General features: G+C 39.2%; 1 protein-coding gene across 2 annotated transcripts in view; it reads left to right on the top strand.

Annotated features, from left to right (window-relative positions):
- LOC103352820 (coiled-coil-helix-coiled-coil-helix domain-containing protein 6, mitochondrial-like) overlaps positions 1 to 12,384 on the top strand; it is a 94,898-nt gene that overhangs the window by 43,954 nt on the left and 38,560 nt on the right. For both annotated transcript variants that reach the window (XM_008275485.1, XM_008275484.1), the window contains one exon: positions 7,892 to 7,962. In XM_008275485.1, the coding sequence (XP_008273707.1) occupies positions 7,892 to 7,962 (71 nt within the window). The remainder of the gene's footprint in view (positions 1 to 7,891; positions 7,963 to 12,384) is intronic.

Here is a 12,384-nt window from a genome sequence, read left to right as displayed (position 1 = left end):
AGTGCTGTACATATGTTCAAAATGTATTCTTAATTTACATTTTAGGAGTATGAAGCAGCAAATCTCTTCCTTCACCTGTCGTTATACAGTTCATTAGTGTGTGTGTGTGTGTGAGTTGGTTTATCACAGATGATGACGGAGAAATTATAAATGGTGGAACACTGCAGCAGTACATGCAGTGTGTGTGTGTGTGTGTGTGTGTGTGTGTGTGTGTGTAGGTGTGTGTGTGTGTGTGTACAGGTGGCAAAGCCTTTTTGAACGACAGAAGAAAAGGAGTGTAGAAAATATGTTGAACAGAAGGACGAGGAGGATGGTGACAATTAAGTGGCAGTGTAAAAAAAATAAGCCAGACTGAAGATCACAGCTGCCGGATCAGAACCCCTGTAAACACATTAATTCAATAGTGTCATGGCAACCAAAAATGCCACATTTCTTTGTCCCATTTTGAGCAAGATAAAAGGATAATTCATCTTAAAAATGAAACTGACTTAATATATATTACAGGCTTTCTATTTTTGCTTATGAGTGATACTTTAAATGTACATATTGGAGCTGATCCTGGAGTGTGTGTGTGTGTGTGGGCTAAAAAAGACTAAATTACATAAACCTGCTCATATCCAGAAAACAGAAATCCCATGTACTCGGTAAGCAACATCTCCTGTCCTTGTTCATTCTGTCTGATTTATCTTTTTAGGACCTTTTTTTGGGTAAAGCATTCATCCTGAGGCTAGATGTGCTGTATAAGCTGTGTGTAGGAACAAAAAACATGCATGCGGCAATCTACAACACATAAAGTGGTGTTTATAAAAAAAAGGATGTAGAGTGTATTTTAGATTATATGTACGCATAGTATTGTAGACATAGATGGAAAAATGAGATGACATCTAAATGTGAACTATTATTTGTCAAAGGTAGAAACATAGAATTTTGATTAATTGCTTCCTTTATAATTCATTTTTTTCATAGCGCTTTTAGTATATATTGCAGTTATCATGTGTAGAGCATGTATTACTTGTGTATTTGCTCAGCTTCAGTACAAGAACTCTAAGCAAATGTTTTGATTACATTTCTGACATGCCCTGCGATGGATAGATGGATGGATGGATGGATAGCGGCGTATAGCTGATGGATGGATGGACATTTCTGACATTTAATGCTGGTAATAAAGATGTCATTGAGGCATTTTTGTGTGAATTATTGCTACAGATTTTGTAAATAGCCACAGACATACATCAAGGTCTCTTGGAAAGACAGATCCTCCAGAATTATTGTAGAAACTTGCCAATGCAAGTGGACCCAGCAGACAAATGGGTCATTCCACCTCAATTAACCAAATTTTAGAAACATTTCACACATGACCATTTCATATTTGTCAGATTTTTTTTTTTTCTGTGTATGTTCGTAAGTAAAACATATGTAAAATCTGGGGTCGTCGCTAACATTAGTTGTTGAATTACAAATTCCTAAAGAAGGGTGTTGTCATGGCGATCTTTGCGCCATTTTGCAGTACATCATATATTATCGCTACCAGCTTTCCAACACAATATATCTATGTGACTTTTGAAGAAATTAAATCAGATTTTGATAAAGAAATCAATCAAAAACAAGTAAAAATGTAGATGTCGGACACACTCAAGTATCTACTTATGCTAACACTTTTCATAGAAATTATTTGAAGCACTACAAGTTGGGAAATAATCATTTTTCTTGTAGCCCAGTGATACAGAACTCTTCCAATTGGGACACTATTGGAGTGGTTTCACCTATCATACCTGCATAATGCAATGTCATTTTAATATATTTTTCTCATAAAGTATGCCTCTGACTGGCACCATGCTCTACATTTATAAAGCTCCTATTGGTGCCAATCACAGGAGGAAAAAGAAGACATGCTTCTGAGGGTAAAAAATAAAGGTTGTACGGTTGGTGGAATATCAGAATAAAAAAAAACATGGATATGTTTCGACCAATTTGTATATATAACTGGTTTGTATTATTTTTATTAAAGCAGGGTTGCACCATTAAAACCTGCAAAATTTCAGGTCTAGCTCCATAATCTCTGAAGTTATGGCCATTCAAACATTGCTCCGCAGATTGGCGCAGAAATCGACATGAGCCCACCCCTCTTTACGAATTTTTAAATGGAGCCAGTTTGACACATGGTCAACTTTTGGTCACCACTTTTAAAACAATCAGTCAAACTGAAGATGGTCAGCTGTGGAGCAGAAAGTGAATTGAGGCAGAATGATCCATATTGATATGCAAACAAATGATCCGGGGCATGTCTGTGTTAATTAATGGCAAACTTTGAGTAAAAAGTTTCACAGTGTATTGGATTTATAAAACAAAAACATGCCTACACACACTTTAGAAATTTCTCAGAAAGCATGAATGCACGTACAGTGTTTATGTCGTTGTAGATTGTAGCCGTAAACCCACAGAGATCTTTGCCTTACCTGGCAACATATTGCCTAATATCTCACAGGTGTTATTACCGGGAAGCATTATTAAGGGCTCACTGGATCATAGTCCCAAAAATATGAGGCTTTATTTAGTCACCTAATACTTCCATCTTCCCCCCCGAGCCACCGAGGAAGACCAGTTAAGACTGAGGCCTTACTTTGGTGGCAGCACTAGAAGTGCATCAACAGCTTGGTATATACAACCAGCATCTCAGGACTATTTCTGTTTCTGGCACTGTGTCTGCAAATTACATTCATGGATCAAACGCTCAAAAACAAATTAATATTTCCTCAAATGTACCATCACGTTGGAAAAAAGTACATCTCATGGAAATTGTTATCTTTTTTAGTACATTTGGAGACGCAAACATTTGATCCACTTTGAAACAGTGTTTACAGATAAAGATGTGACTTCGTGACGTGAACAACACTACAAGGAAAATTAACAGAAATATGAATACTTTTGTCATCATTTTATGGAGAAAGTAGGTTCACACTTGACTTCAAAAGCCGGTATTGTGACCTTTAGCAGAAATATGGTGCCTGTAAAAAGTGTTGGCCACCCTTGGAGGTTTAAATCATGGTCAATATAGTTTGGCTTTTTTTACAAGAATTTACAAAGACTTTTTCATGTCCAATAGATTTCTACAAAGTGACGTCAATTAATTAAAAAATATAAAACATAAAATAAATGATTAAGTATCCACCCACTTCAGGACATTCACCTTCTTTCTAGCTGTGGCTGTTTGGTTTGGCTGTTTCTTGTTAGTCTCAGTTCTCTTGCAGACTGCATCAGATTGTCCTCCAGTGTTTGCCGACAGTTTGCTGCATTTATTTTACCCTCTGCCTTCACAAGCCCTACAGGGCCTGCTGCCAAGGAACTGTTCCAAATCATGATGCTGCCACCACCGTGCTTTACAGTGGGGATGGTATGTTTGTGGTGATGTCTGGAGTCCAGTGTGATGGCCAAAAAGCTTAACTTTGGTCTCATCAAGCCAGAGAACCTTCTTTTTTAGTTGACTTCAGAGTCTCCCACAGGCCTTCTTGCGAATGATAATCCAGAGTTTTTATGAGCCTTTATCAACAGTGGCTTTCTCTTTGCCACTCTCACAAAAAGCTTTGACTGGTGAAGAAACCGGGTAACAACTGTTGTTTGCTCAGTCTCTCCTTTCTCAGCTGCTGAAGCTTGTACCTCCTTTGGAATCATCATAGGTGTCTCAGTTGCAGCCCACACTGCTCTCTCTTTGCACTCACTGCTCTCTGCAGATTTATGCATGTGCCGTATTCCTTCCATTTCTGAATGATGGATTTACCTGCCCTCTAAGGGATAGCCATTAACTTGCAAATTTTCTTGCGTCCATCCCTTGAATTATGCTTTTCAATAACATTTTTACTGAGTTTTTTTTTGGAGTGGTCTTCTGTCTTCATGTCGTAGTTATAGCCAGGAATACTGATTCTCCAGCGACTGGACCTTCCAGGTACAGGTGTCTTCATAATACAATTACAGAGACACATTCACTGCACTCAGATTATCTCCATATCACTAACTGTGTGGCTTGAAGCACCAACCGGCTCCACCTGTGTTGAATTCGGGTGAGAAACTTTGAAGGAGGTGAATACTTTTGCAGCCACTTTATTTACACTTTCAGTTATTTAACATGACTTTGTAGAAGTCTGCTTTCACTTTGAAATAAATAATCTTTTGTTTTGTTCTTGTCCAAACATTCAAATTAAATTCCCCATGACTTAGGCCTTGTCCACACGTAGCATGGTATACACAAACCGAAGATATTTTTGTCCAATTTGGCCTGTCATCCACACCAAAACACAGATTTACGGCAGTAAACAAGATTCTTTCACAGATCTCCGACCAAAGGGAAGATTTGCGAATACTCGGTTGATGCATCTGTATGTGGACGCCAATAACCGGGGTTTTAGGTTTCGAAACGTCACGACGTGCGACAAAATATGTTCTTACGTCACATGTGCGACCTGTGTTTACATTTGGAAACAGCGTGGACGCCCTCAGAACTGTGTTGGCGTCGTCTCTGGTCCAGGCCCAGATACTGCTCCACGTACATGAACACAGGTGAAGACTTAAGAATTTCTTTGTGATAGGACAATGGTATGAAGTTGTTAGCTGTCACACCCACTGGATCTGTCAGATTGGCCACACCAAGGAAAAACAGCTGATAAAGACACGTCACACACGAAGAAGGCGACAGATGGAACGCCGAAACATGTCAAGGTACAGCTAACAACTTCATACCATTGTCCTATCACAAAGAAATTCTTCAGTCTACTTGTACTTTGAGGACAAAATGAACATCTTTGCAACACAGGCGAAGGACGACGTTAAGGACGGTTATTTTACGATGTCGAGAGACGGAAGCTTACTCTGATTGGGTAGGATTTGGGCAATTACTGCCACCTAAAGGTTTGACTGCTTATGAATGTGCTTAACAACACACTTATGCGGTTAGGTGTGGATGATTTTTTTTTTCTTCTAAAAACAAGGTGGTGTGTATGGGGGAGGATATTCAGTTTTATAAAAACCCTGCTACGTTTGGACACGGCCTTAATGATGACAACAAGCACAAAATGGAGAAAAGTTCCAAGGGTGGTGATTACAGGCGCTGTCACTTCTTGTAAATGTTTTGCATAGTTGTCCACTAGTCTATGACATTGGCTTGCTGAAACTATTTGACCCTTCCTCCACCAAACATTCCTTCAATCTGAAGATATTTGAGGGTTTTCTTGCATTTTCTGCTACTGCTTGCTCTGCAGTAAGGGATTTTTTCTGGCAAAGTTGTGCAAATCTCTTTTTGATTGTCGACACATCAGCAGTTGTAAAAGTCACCTGCGGATCCTTTTGCATCAAGTGATCTGCTCTTAGGCTGCATTTGTTGATCCGTTTTTGTTTGTTTGCTTTAACTTAAATTATGAAAATGACTACAAATATCAGTGTAATACTCATATTTGTGTGTATAATGTCTTTTTTCCCATAAACACTGTTTCAAATGCCTCTTCAAATATGTTGAAAAAGTCAACAACTCCCATGGAATGTACTTACATTTTCATGTAAGTGTAAATAAACAATGTAAACAGCCTCCAATCAGTAGACGTGTTCAGTATTAAGAAATCTACTTAATGCGCTTAAAGGAGGAATGCCATTAAGGCGATTCTTCCGGTGTTTGCTGTCTGTAGCTACTTTATACTGTATGGAAAGCTTCTCATCCAGTTCATCAAATCCCCACAGCCAACTGAAGCAGCAGGACGGATATGTTGATAAATCTGCAGCCTCTGATTCGAGATACCGAACGAGAGCGCAGTGCCAATATGTACAATTGTCCACTGTGTTTATGTTGGTTAAATCATAATCAAATGCCACCAGGCTGCTACAAAATAACCACTCAAACCTTTACTCGCTTAACATAGGTGTTCTGCCTATTTATCAGAGAAAGGCCGCAATAATCCAAACATTTGATGAAACATCAGCAGTTCATGTTTCGTTCTTGACATTTGAAACAGCGCTGAGGTGTACATGGAGACGCCCACATGATGCACACTCGATACCTGACTCTTTGTGTCAATTAAACAAGGACCTTGAGTGTCGGTGCTTTTCATTTCTTCATAAGTACTTCCAGCATCACATCTAAGGGCCAGTTTGATTATTAACAGCACAGCTACTGCAGCTGTAAGACTATCACACAGTTTAGAAGTCATGGCGTGACCTGGACGTGTGAGGAAGAGATTTGCCAGTTGAGTTCAAGTGCATGGACGTCATTTAAAGCCCCCTCTCCACCCCGGGCGTATTTGAATGTATAACACACCCCTCTTTCCATAATAATAAATTGTGTCTTATGGGAGGTTTTCATAAAAGAAGTGGTTGGTTTCACAAACCCACACACAAAGACAAAAACAACTTCAAGTAGTCAGGGCAAATGGTCCCCCCTCCTCCCCTTATTATCTTGTCTCTCACCTTGGCGCCTCCTTCTGCTGCTTCTCCGTCTTTAGTCTTCTTTTTTTTTTTTTCTTCCCTTCTGGCCTTTTCTCTCTTTTTCTTCCCTCGCATGCTTCCCTCCCAAGCTGGTATAGTTTGCTGGTTAAATATTTGGGGGGGATACCGGGTGCTGGAAGGCCTAAGCTAGGAGGATCAGCAGAGGAGAGGCTGCAGTTGTTGTGGATTAGCTGCTTGTTTTATCATAATACCACTGCCTGCTTGCTTGGGATTTGGTGCTCACCGGGCAAGCTGCAAAGTCAGAAATCACGATTTCTTAAATGTATGAGTAATGCAACTCATCACTGCTGAGCTTTAGTTCCCCCTGAAAGAGGCTGGAATTGCAAAACATTCCTCAGGATGAAACCAACCCCACAACTTTTCCGATGTGTTTTTTTTTAAGTTTTATGTTAAAGGAATTGTGTGAAAATCTGAGTTGGACATGAGAAAGACAGCAGGAAAACAGAAGCTACTGCAGATACACTGAGATGACAAAATGAAGGAGAGGAAAGACATTATTTGATCTCACATGCGGACAGTCTAAAGTAAAAAACAATTAAATATTAGTTACGGATACAAGGGGTGTTTGATGTGATAGGAGAAAGTAAAGGGGGTTAAAGTCTGTGATGGATTTAATGGTTAGTGTGTTGAATGTATGTTGAAAGTGCAGAAAAAAAATCTCTATTAAAGATATTCTGGTAAAAAAATATGAATGAAATGAGGAAGTAGAAGCTTGTGCATTAAAACATTTGTATAAAAAGTCCAGTTCTGTGCATCGAAATGTTATTGTTCCCAAAATAAATCAATAGCAATCAGTGATTACATCCTTTTGTAATCCATTATATTTGTCAAACATGTCCTTGTACATGTACTCAAAAGATCTCTGCATTATCAAAAAAAAAAACAAAACACAGACTTCGTGGTTGTCAGACAGTAACCCATCTTTTTTATTTACACTTGTTGCATCTCAGGTGTCGTATTAGACAAAAAGTTGTTCTGCATGAAGCTGCTGCTCAAAATCTGATCCTCCAAAAATGTTTGCCTGTTGTCCAACATGCTTCTAAATGCATCGAAATAAAAAAAATTAAGGATTCTGTGTCTGTTTGTGTGTCTGTGCTGCAACTGTTCATCCAATCTACTTTAAACTTGGCAGGGGTATTGCTGAGGATTCAAGGAAATGCAGTGAGCAGGAAGTTGTCTTGATCACCTGTTTATGTGGTGTTTTCTTCTTTTTTTTTTTTTGACTCAGCTGCAAGACGACATCACCAAAAGCAAATGTATGATGACATGTCAGGTTGTCACATTCTAATAAGGGCATCGAAGGCAAACATATAACATCACAAAAAAGAAAAACACACAACCAGGACCTAAACATTTCACTTCACTGATGCTAACTGTCCTGTTGTTGTTGTTTCTGTTAATGTTGCAGAATGGGGAAAGATACCAGCAGAGCAAAGAGGAGTTCCACCAAGCTGCCTCCAAGACGGAAGCAAGCATCAGGTGAGACACACACACGTGTAACCCTGACTGGAACCTTAATTTAAACCTGATTCTAACCATTAAACCAGTTCTTAACCCCCAAAGATGTCTCTGAAGGTGAAAAGTAAGACTGGCCAAAATGTCTTCACTCAAACTCATCCTGACGAAAAAGAAGACCTCACACATACATGCACACATTCACAAACTCATTTGCAATCCAAAGTGAGGAGATATTATTCCCAGTAGGCTCTGACACCCACCCACCCACCAACATACACATATTCATGAGTATGTACACTGCAGACTAATAAATAGCACTTGAGAGGCACTTCTTCTTCTTCCTTCATTTTTGAACCACTGACAGCCTCACGAGTAAACTGCGTAATGTGCTAAATGTTTTATTTGTCTGTTTTAATTAACCTGAATTTAACAATACCCCGTTTCCTCATTTTCACTTCCCACTGTAGGCTTGTAATGAGCCACAGCCGAGACAAGGTAGCTAATTGTTTCCCCTTCAGTCTGCAAAACACACGGGTGTAATTCACGTTAGAGACCAGACCTTGACTCGCCGTTAAAATGACGAGAGCTCTCGAACTGAAAGACGCAGGTATGTGTAGGTGAGGACAAAACAGCAACTGTGTTGTCGTTCCTGATGGCAGACAACACATTTTAATTTTACAATATTAACAGTTAATACAATTATGTTGCCTACAACTTAGATCTTGTAGTTTTTTTAAAATCTAAAGGTAAAACGGCATCTAACCTGGCAAGCACGACGTAGCACATCGTTCAAAGCTCTCAAACATTTTGAGCCACGACCCCCAAGATAACACAAGTTTGTGTTTGTGACCCCCCAATTTTAATTTTTAATATATCATGAGTGATAACTTTGTTGTTCATGCATTAATGCGTTAAAAATTTATTTCTTTATTCCACAGATTAATCTCTTTACATTAACACGTTCATTTTTCTTTTTTTTTGAATGAATGAGTTGAATTTATTTCAAACAAATCAAAGGGAAAAGGAATATAAAAACAAAAGAAAAATAATTTTAAAAAGAGTATTAAAAAAGAGCAAAAAAGAATAATAATATCTTAATATTAACAAGTTCAAAAAAGGAGTAGGAAGAAGTATACACTGAATTCTGACAGCCCTAATACAAATTTATTTGATAAATTTTTTTGTTTGTTTGTTTGTTTTGACAATGTGACCCCTTGAAATGATCTTGGGACCCCCATGGGGGACCCCCAGTTTGAAAACCACTGGTTTAAAGGAAGATCAGCGGGGTAGGAAAGTATCAGTCAGAGGGTTGTGCAACAGTAAATGGTAAAATTATGAGTGAAACGGTTGCTATCACTGTGCATTTGTTGCTTATGCTGTGCAGATATTGCATCCAATTTTACTCCTGTTCGTTCATAAGCAAGCAAATTGAAAAGGCAGTGACGGAAACTTCAGTAAATTCTAGATGAAAAATGAACCAGAAACAAAACAAGCTCTCTCTTTTCTATAAAGGCTGGATCAGCCTCTGACTACATTTTTACAGCCTGTGTTCCAGTGCTGTTTGCTGCCTGTTAACACCATCGTCACTGTAGTTAGCGCTAAAGTGACTATGTGTTGTTATCAGCAGCTATATGAGAACAGCGTTATGGTGAGATTTAAAGCTACGCCACCACATTTCTGATCTGTTCTGATACTGAAGTCTGGGTGAGCTTACCTCTGGGGAACGCTGTACAGTAATACCTTTAATCCGCTGCTCATTGGGATGTTTTGTGTGTGGAGGGGGGACGAAGGGCATCCACGAGTGTTTTATCAGAGGGGATAAAACCATTCCTTTATGGAACCACCTTCATGGTCAATTATGTGCTGCTCTCACAGGTTTCAGAGAGTGGATCAGGCTGTCAGTCATGCCATAAACTTCTGGTTAATTCACTGGTAGGGCTGCAACTAGTCGAGTATTTTGATGGTCAGAGAATGTTTTCATCAGCTTTTTGAGTCATGTCGGGATTTGCCAGTGAGCCAGATTTTGCAGCATAACAGGCAAACAGAGAGGACCAGTACCAATCTTTTTTTTGACGGGAAAGCCGTCTTGGCCCAGTGATAGACTGATGGCAGCATGAAGCTGGGTCCTGTCGTTTCTCTAACAACTTAACAAGGGCAGGTGACGGGCTGTATTGAGGACTGAGGGTGCTCGCTGGCTCAAGCCGAGGCTGGACTGTTGACTCTGTAGAGCTCTGAATGTTCGCTGTGGCTGCTGAGCTGTTCACCCATCTCATCTGTTGCCATCCGAGGTGCCCCGCTGTAGTTCAAAAACATTTTTGTGTGTGCCACCGGGTTTCCAGCACGCCGACGGAAAACCCTGGTTGTGTTTCTTTTGGTTCATCCAGTGTTCTCCTGTTCTTGCTTCTTGCATTATTCAACAAGTTTGTACTGGCTTACAGTATAAACCGACTGTTGTTCGCTGTGCTTTCTGGATGAGGGAGGATTTGTTTTGTTGTGTTTTTTTCCAGGTAAGAGTGTAAAGTCATCCGAATTCTTTTACCCAAGGCGTGATGAGAGAAGTCCAAGATGAGTCTGTATACGTTTTATATTATTTCTCCCAGGAGATTGGAAAGCAGCGATGGTTGGCCACCTGGATCTTGATGCCAGGTGGCCCACCTCCCCGACACAACACTGTTATTTAGCAGCACTCAAAATAGAGACAGATCTCTCCATGATCTGACCCTAATTATCACTTTTTCTCAGTATATACAATTAAAAGTGGCAACCTAAACAGAATAGCCTGTAATTTTTACTAGTGGAATTGTTTAGCCGAATGGTTTTCGAACCTTGATTTGGAAAATTTGTTTTCCGCTGGAGCCTTTAACCTAAAGACGAAGCTTTGCAGTCAGGCTAGCTTGAGATGGGATCACTTCTCACTTCCTCCACAGGCTTTCTGTGTGTTTGTTTTATTTCACAATTAAGCGCTAATGTTGTATTCAGGTCAGTTGACTGATTCAAATCGCTCTACGGTCACTAGACTGATTATGCAGGTCTGAAAACGCCCGAAGAACTTCCCTGGGCCCGGTGATTTAGTGAGTATTAAATCCTTAAATTAAAGCCTCGACACAAATAAAAACTATCCACAAAGTGTTCACTGTACTCAGTGCAGCTTCGGTTTGTGGGATAATTGTCTTAAAATCCAACTAGAGTGTGCAGAGATCCTCATATACTTAAAGACACTTGATATCTGCAACATTTTCAGATGAATGAATCTGTGGGAAACTTCACACAGTTTTTATGTTTTTAAACTGTTTGAGTGAACTTTCACTCGGTGCAGAGCTGCAGTACAAAGCTACTGTAAAATAAGACTGCGTATTTATGTGCCGATATGTGTGTAGATGTGTGCATGTGTGTGATGTGTTAATCCACAGTTTAATCCTCAGAGCAAAAAAAAAAAAAAGAAAACGGGGCTTTGGCTGGCAGCACTCTGGGCGAGAGGAAGCCAGAGAGCACAGAGCCAGTGTGTCATCGTCCTCTTTATGTGTGTGTGGAAGAGAAAGAAGATGGAGAGAGCAAGAAAGTCGGCAACCTGTAGCTCTAAAATGTCAAAGTCAATGGAGCATAACAGAACAGCCTCAGTAACTTTCCTATCATTCTCTACCTCTCTGTTCGCATTGAGTCTTTGTCCAACCCTTCAGATTTGCCAATTACAAATTTCTATATACGTTTTTTTTTTTTCGTTGGTAGAAGTTTGCCGCACACCAGCTTTCTAAAAGTCATTTTGTCTGCAGGAGAGATATTAGGAGTAGATGGCATGTTTTGCCTAATATATCATAGTGTAATTACATGAACAACTACTTTATTATACTGTACCTTAGAGAAACAACAAAAGACGAGGAACAAGATAGGTAACGTATAAAGAAATGTCAAGCATCAGTGTAGATAATAGGATAAGATATGCCTTTGTTTATCTGACATTGGAGAAATTCACAGTGTTGTCAGCAGCACAGAAATACACACATGCTAGAAGAACAATGTACATACAAGGAAGAGTGCAAGTATAAAAATACACGTATAAGGGGCGCCGCTGTAGCTCACCACAAAGGCCAAGAAAATAAAAAAAAAATACACATATAAAAAGGGAATAGTGCAAGGGTAGAATATAAGAATGGGAATGTATAGAAAATAGCCATATGAGTTATAGAAAATGAGGAATAAATATATAATAATAATAATAACAATAAACAGTGCAAATGCAAATATATACATTCATACATACATAGATGTTAAAATAAATAGACTGTAGTAAACACGATAATGCTAATAAAATGAATGTATATCTATACTCGTGACAAATTACAATACATGCAGTTGATAAATACTAAAAAGAAAAAAACGTTAAGGAAGATTTGTTTTCTGTGTTGACCATCATGTCATTTTTATCCAAACACATTTGAAGCACAT

The sequence above is a fragment of the Stegastes partitus genome, unplaced genomic scaffold, assembly GCF_000690725.1.
Source record: "Stegastes partitus isolate 25-593 unplaced genomic scaffold, Stegastes_partitus-1.0.2 Scaffold53, whole genome shotgun sequence".
NCBI lineage: Eukaryota > Metazoa > Chordata > Actinopteri > Pomacentridae > Stegastes > Stegastes partitus.
Note: the sequence above shows the minus strand (reverse complement) of the source record. Positions and strands in the feature narration are given on the sequence as shown.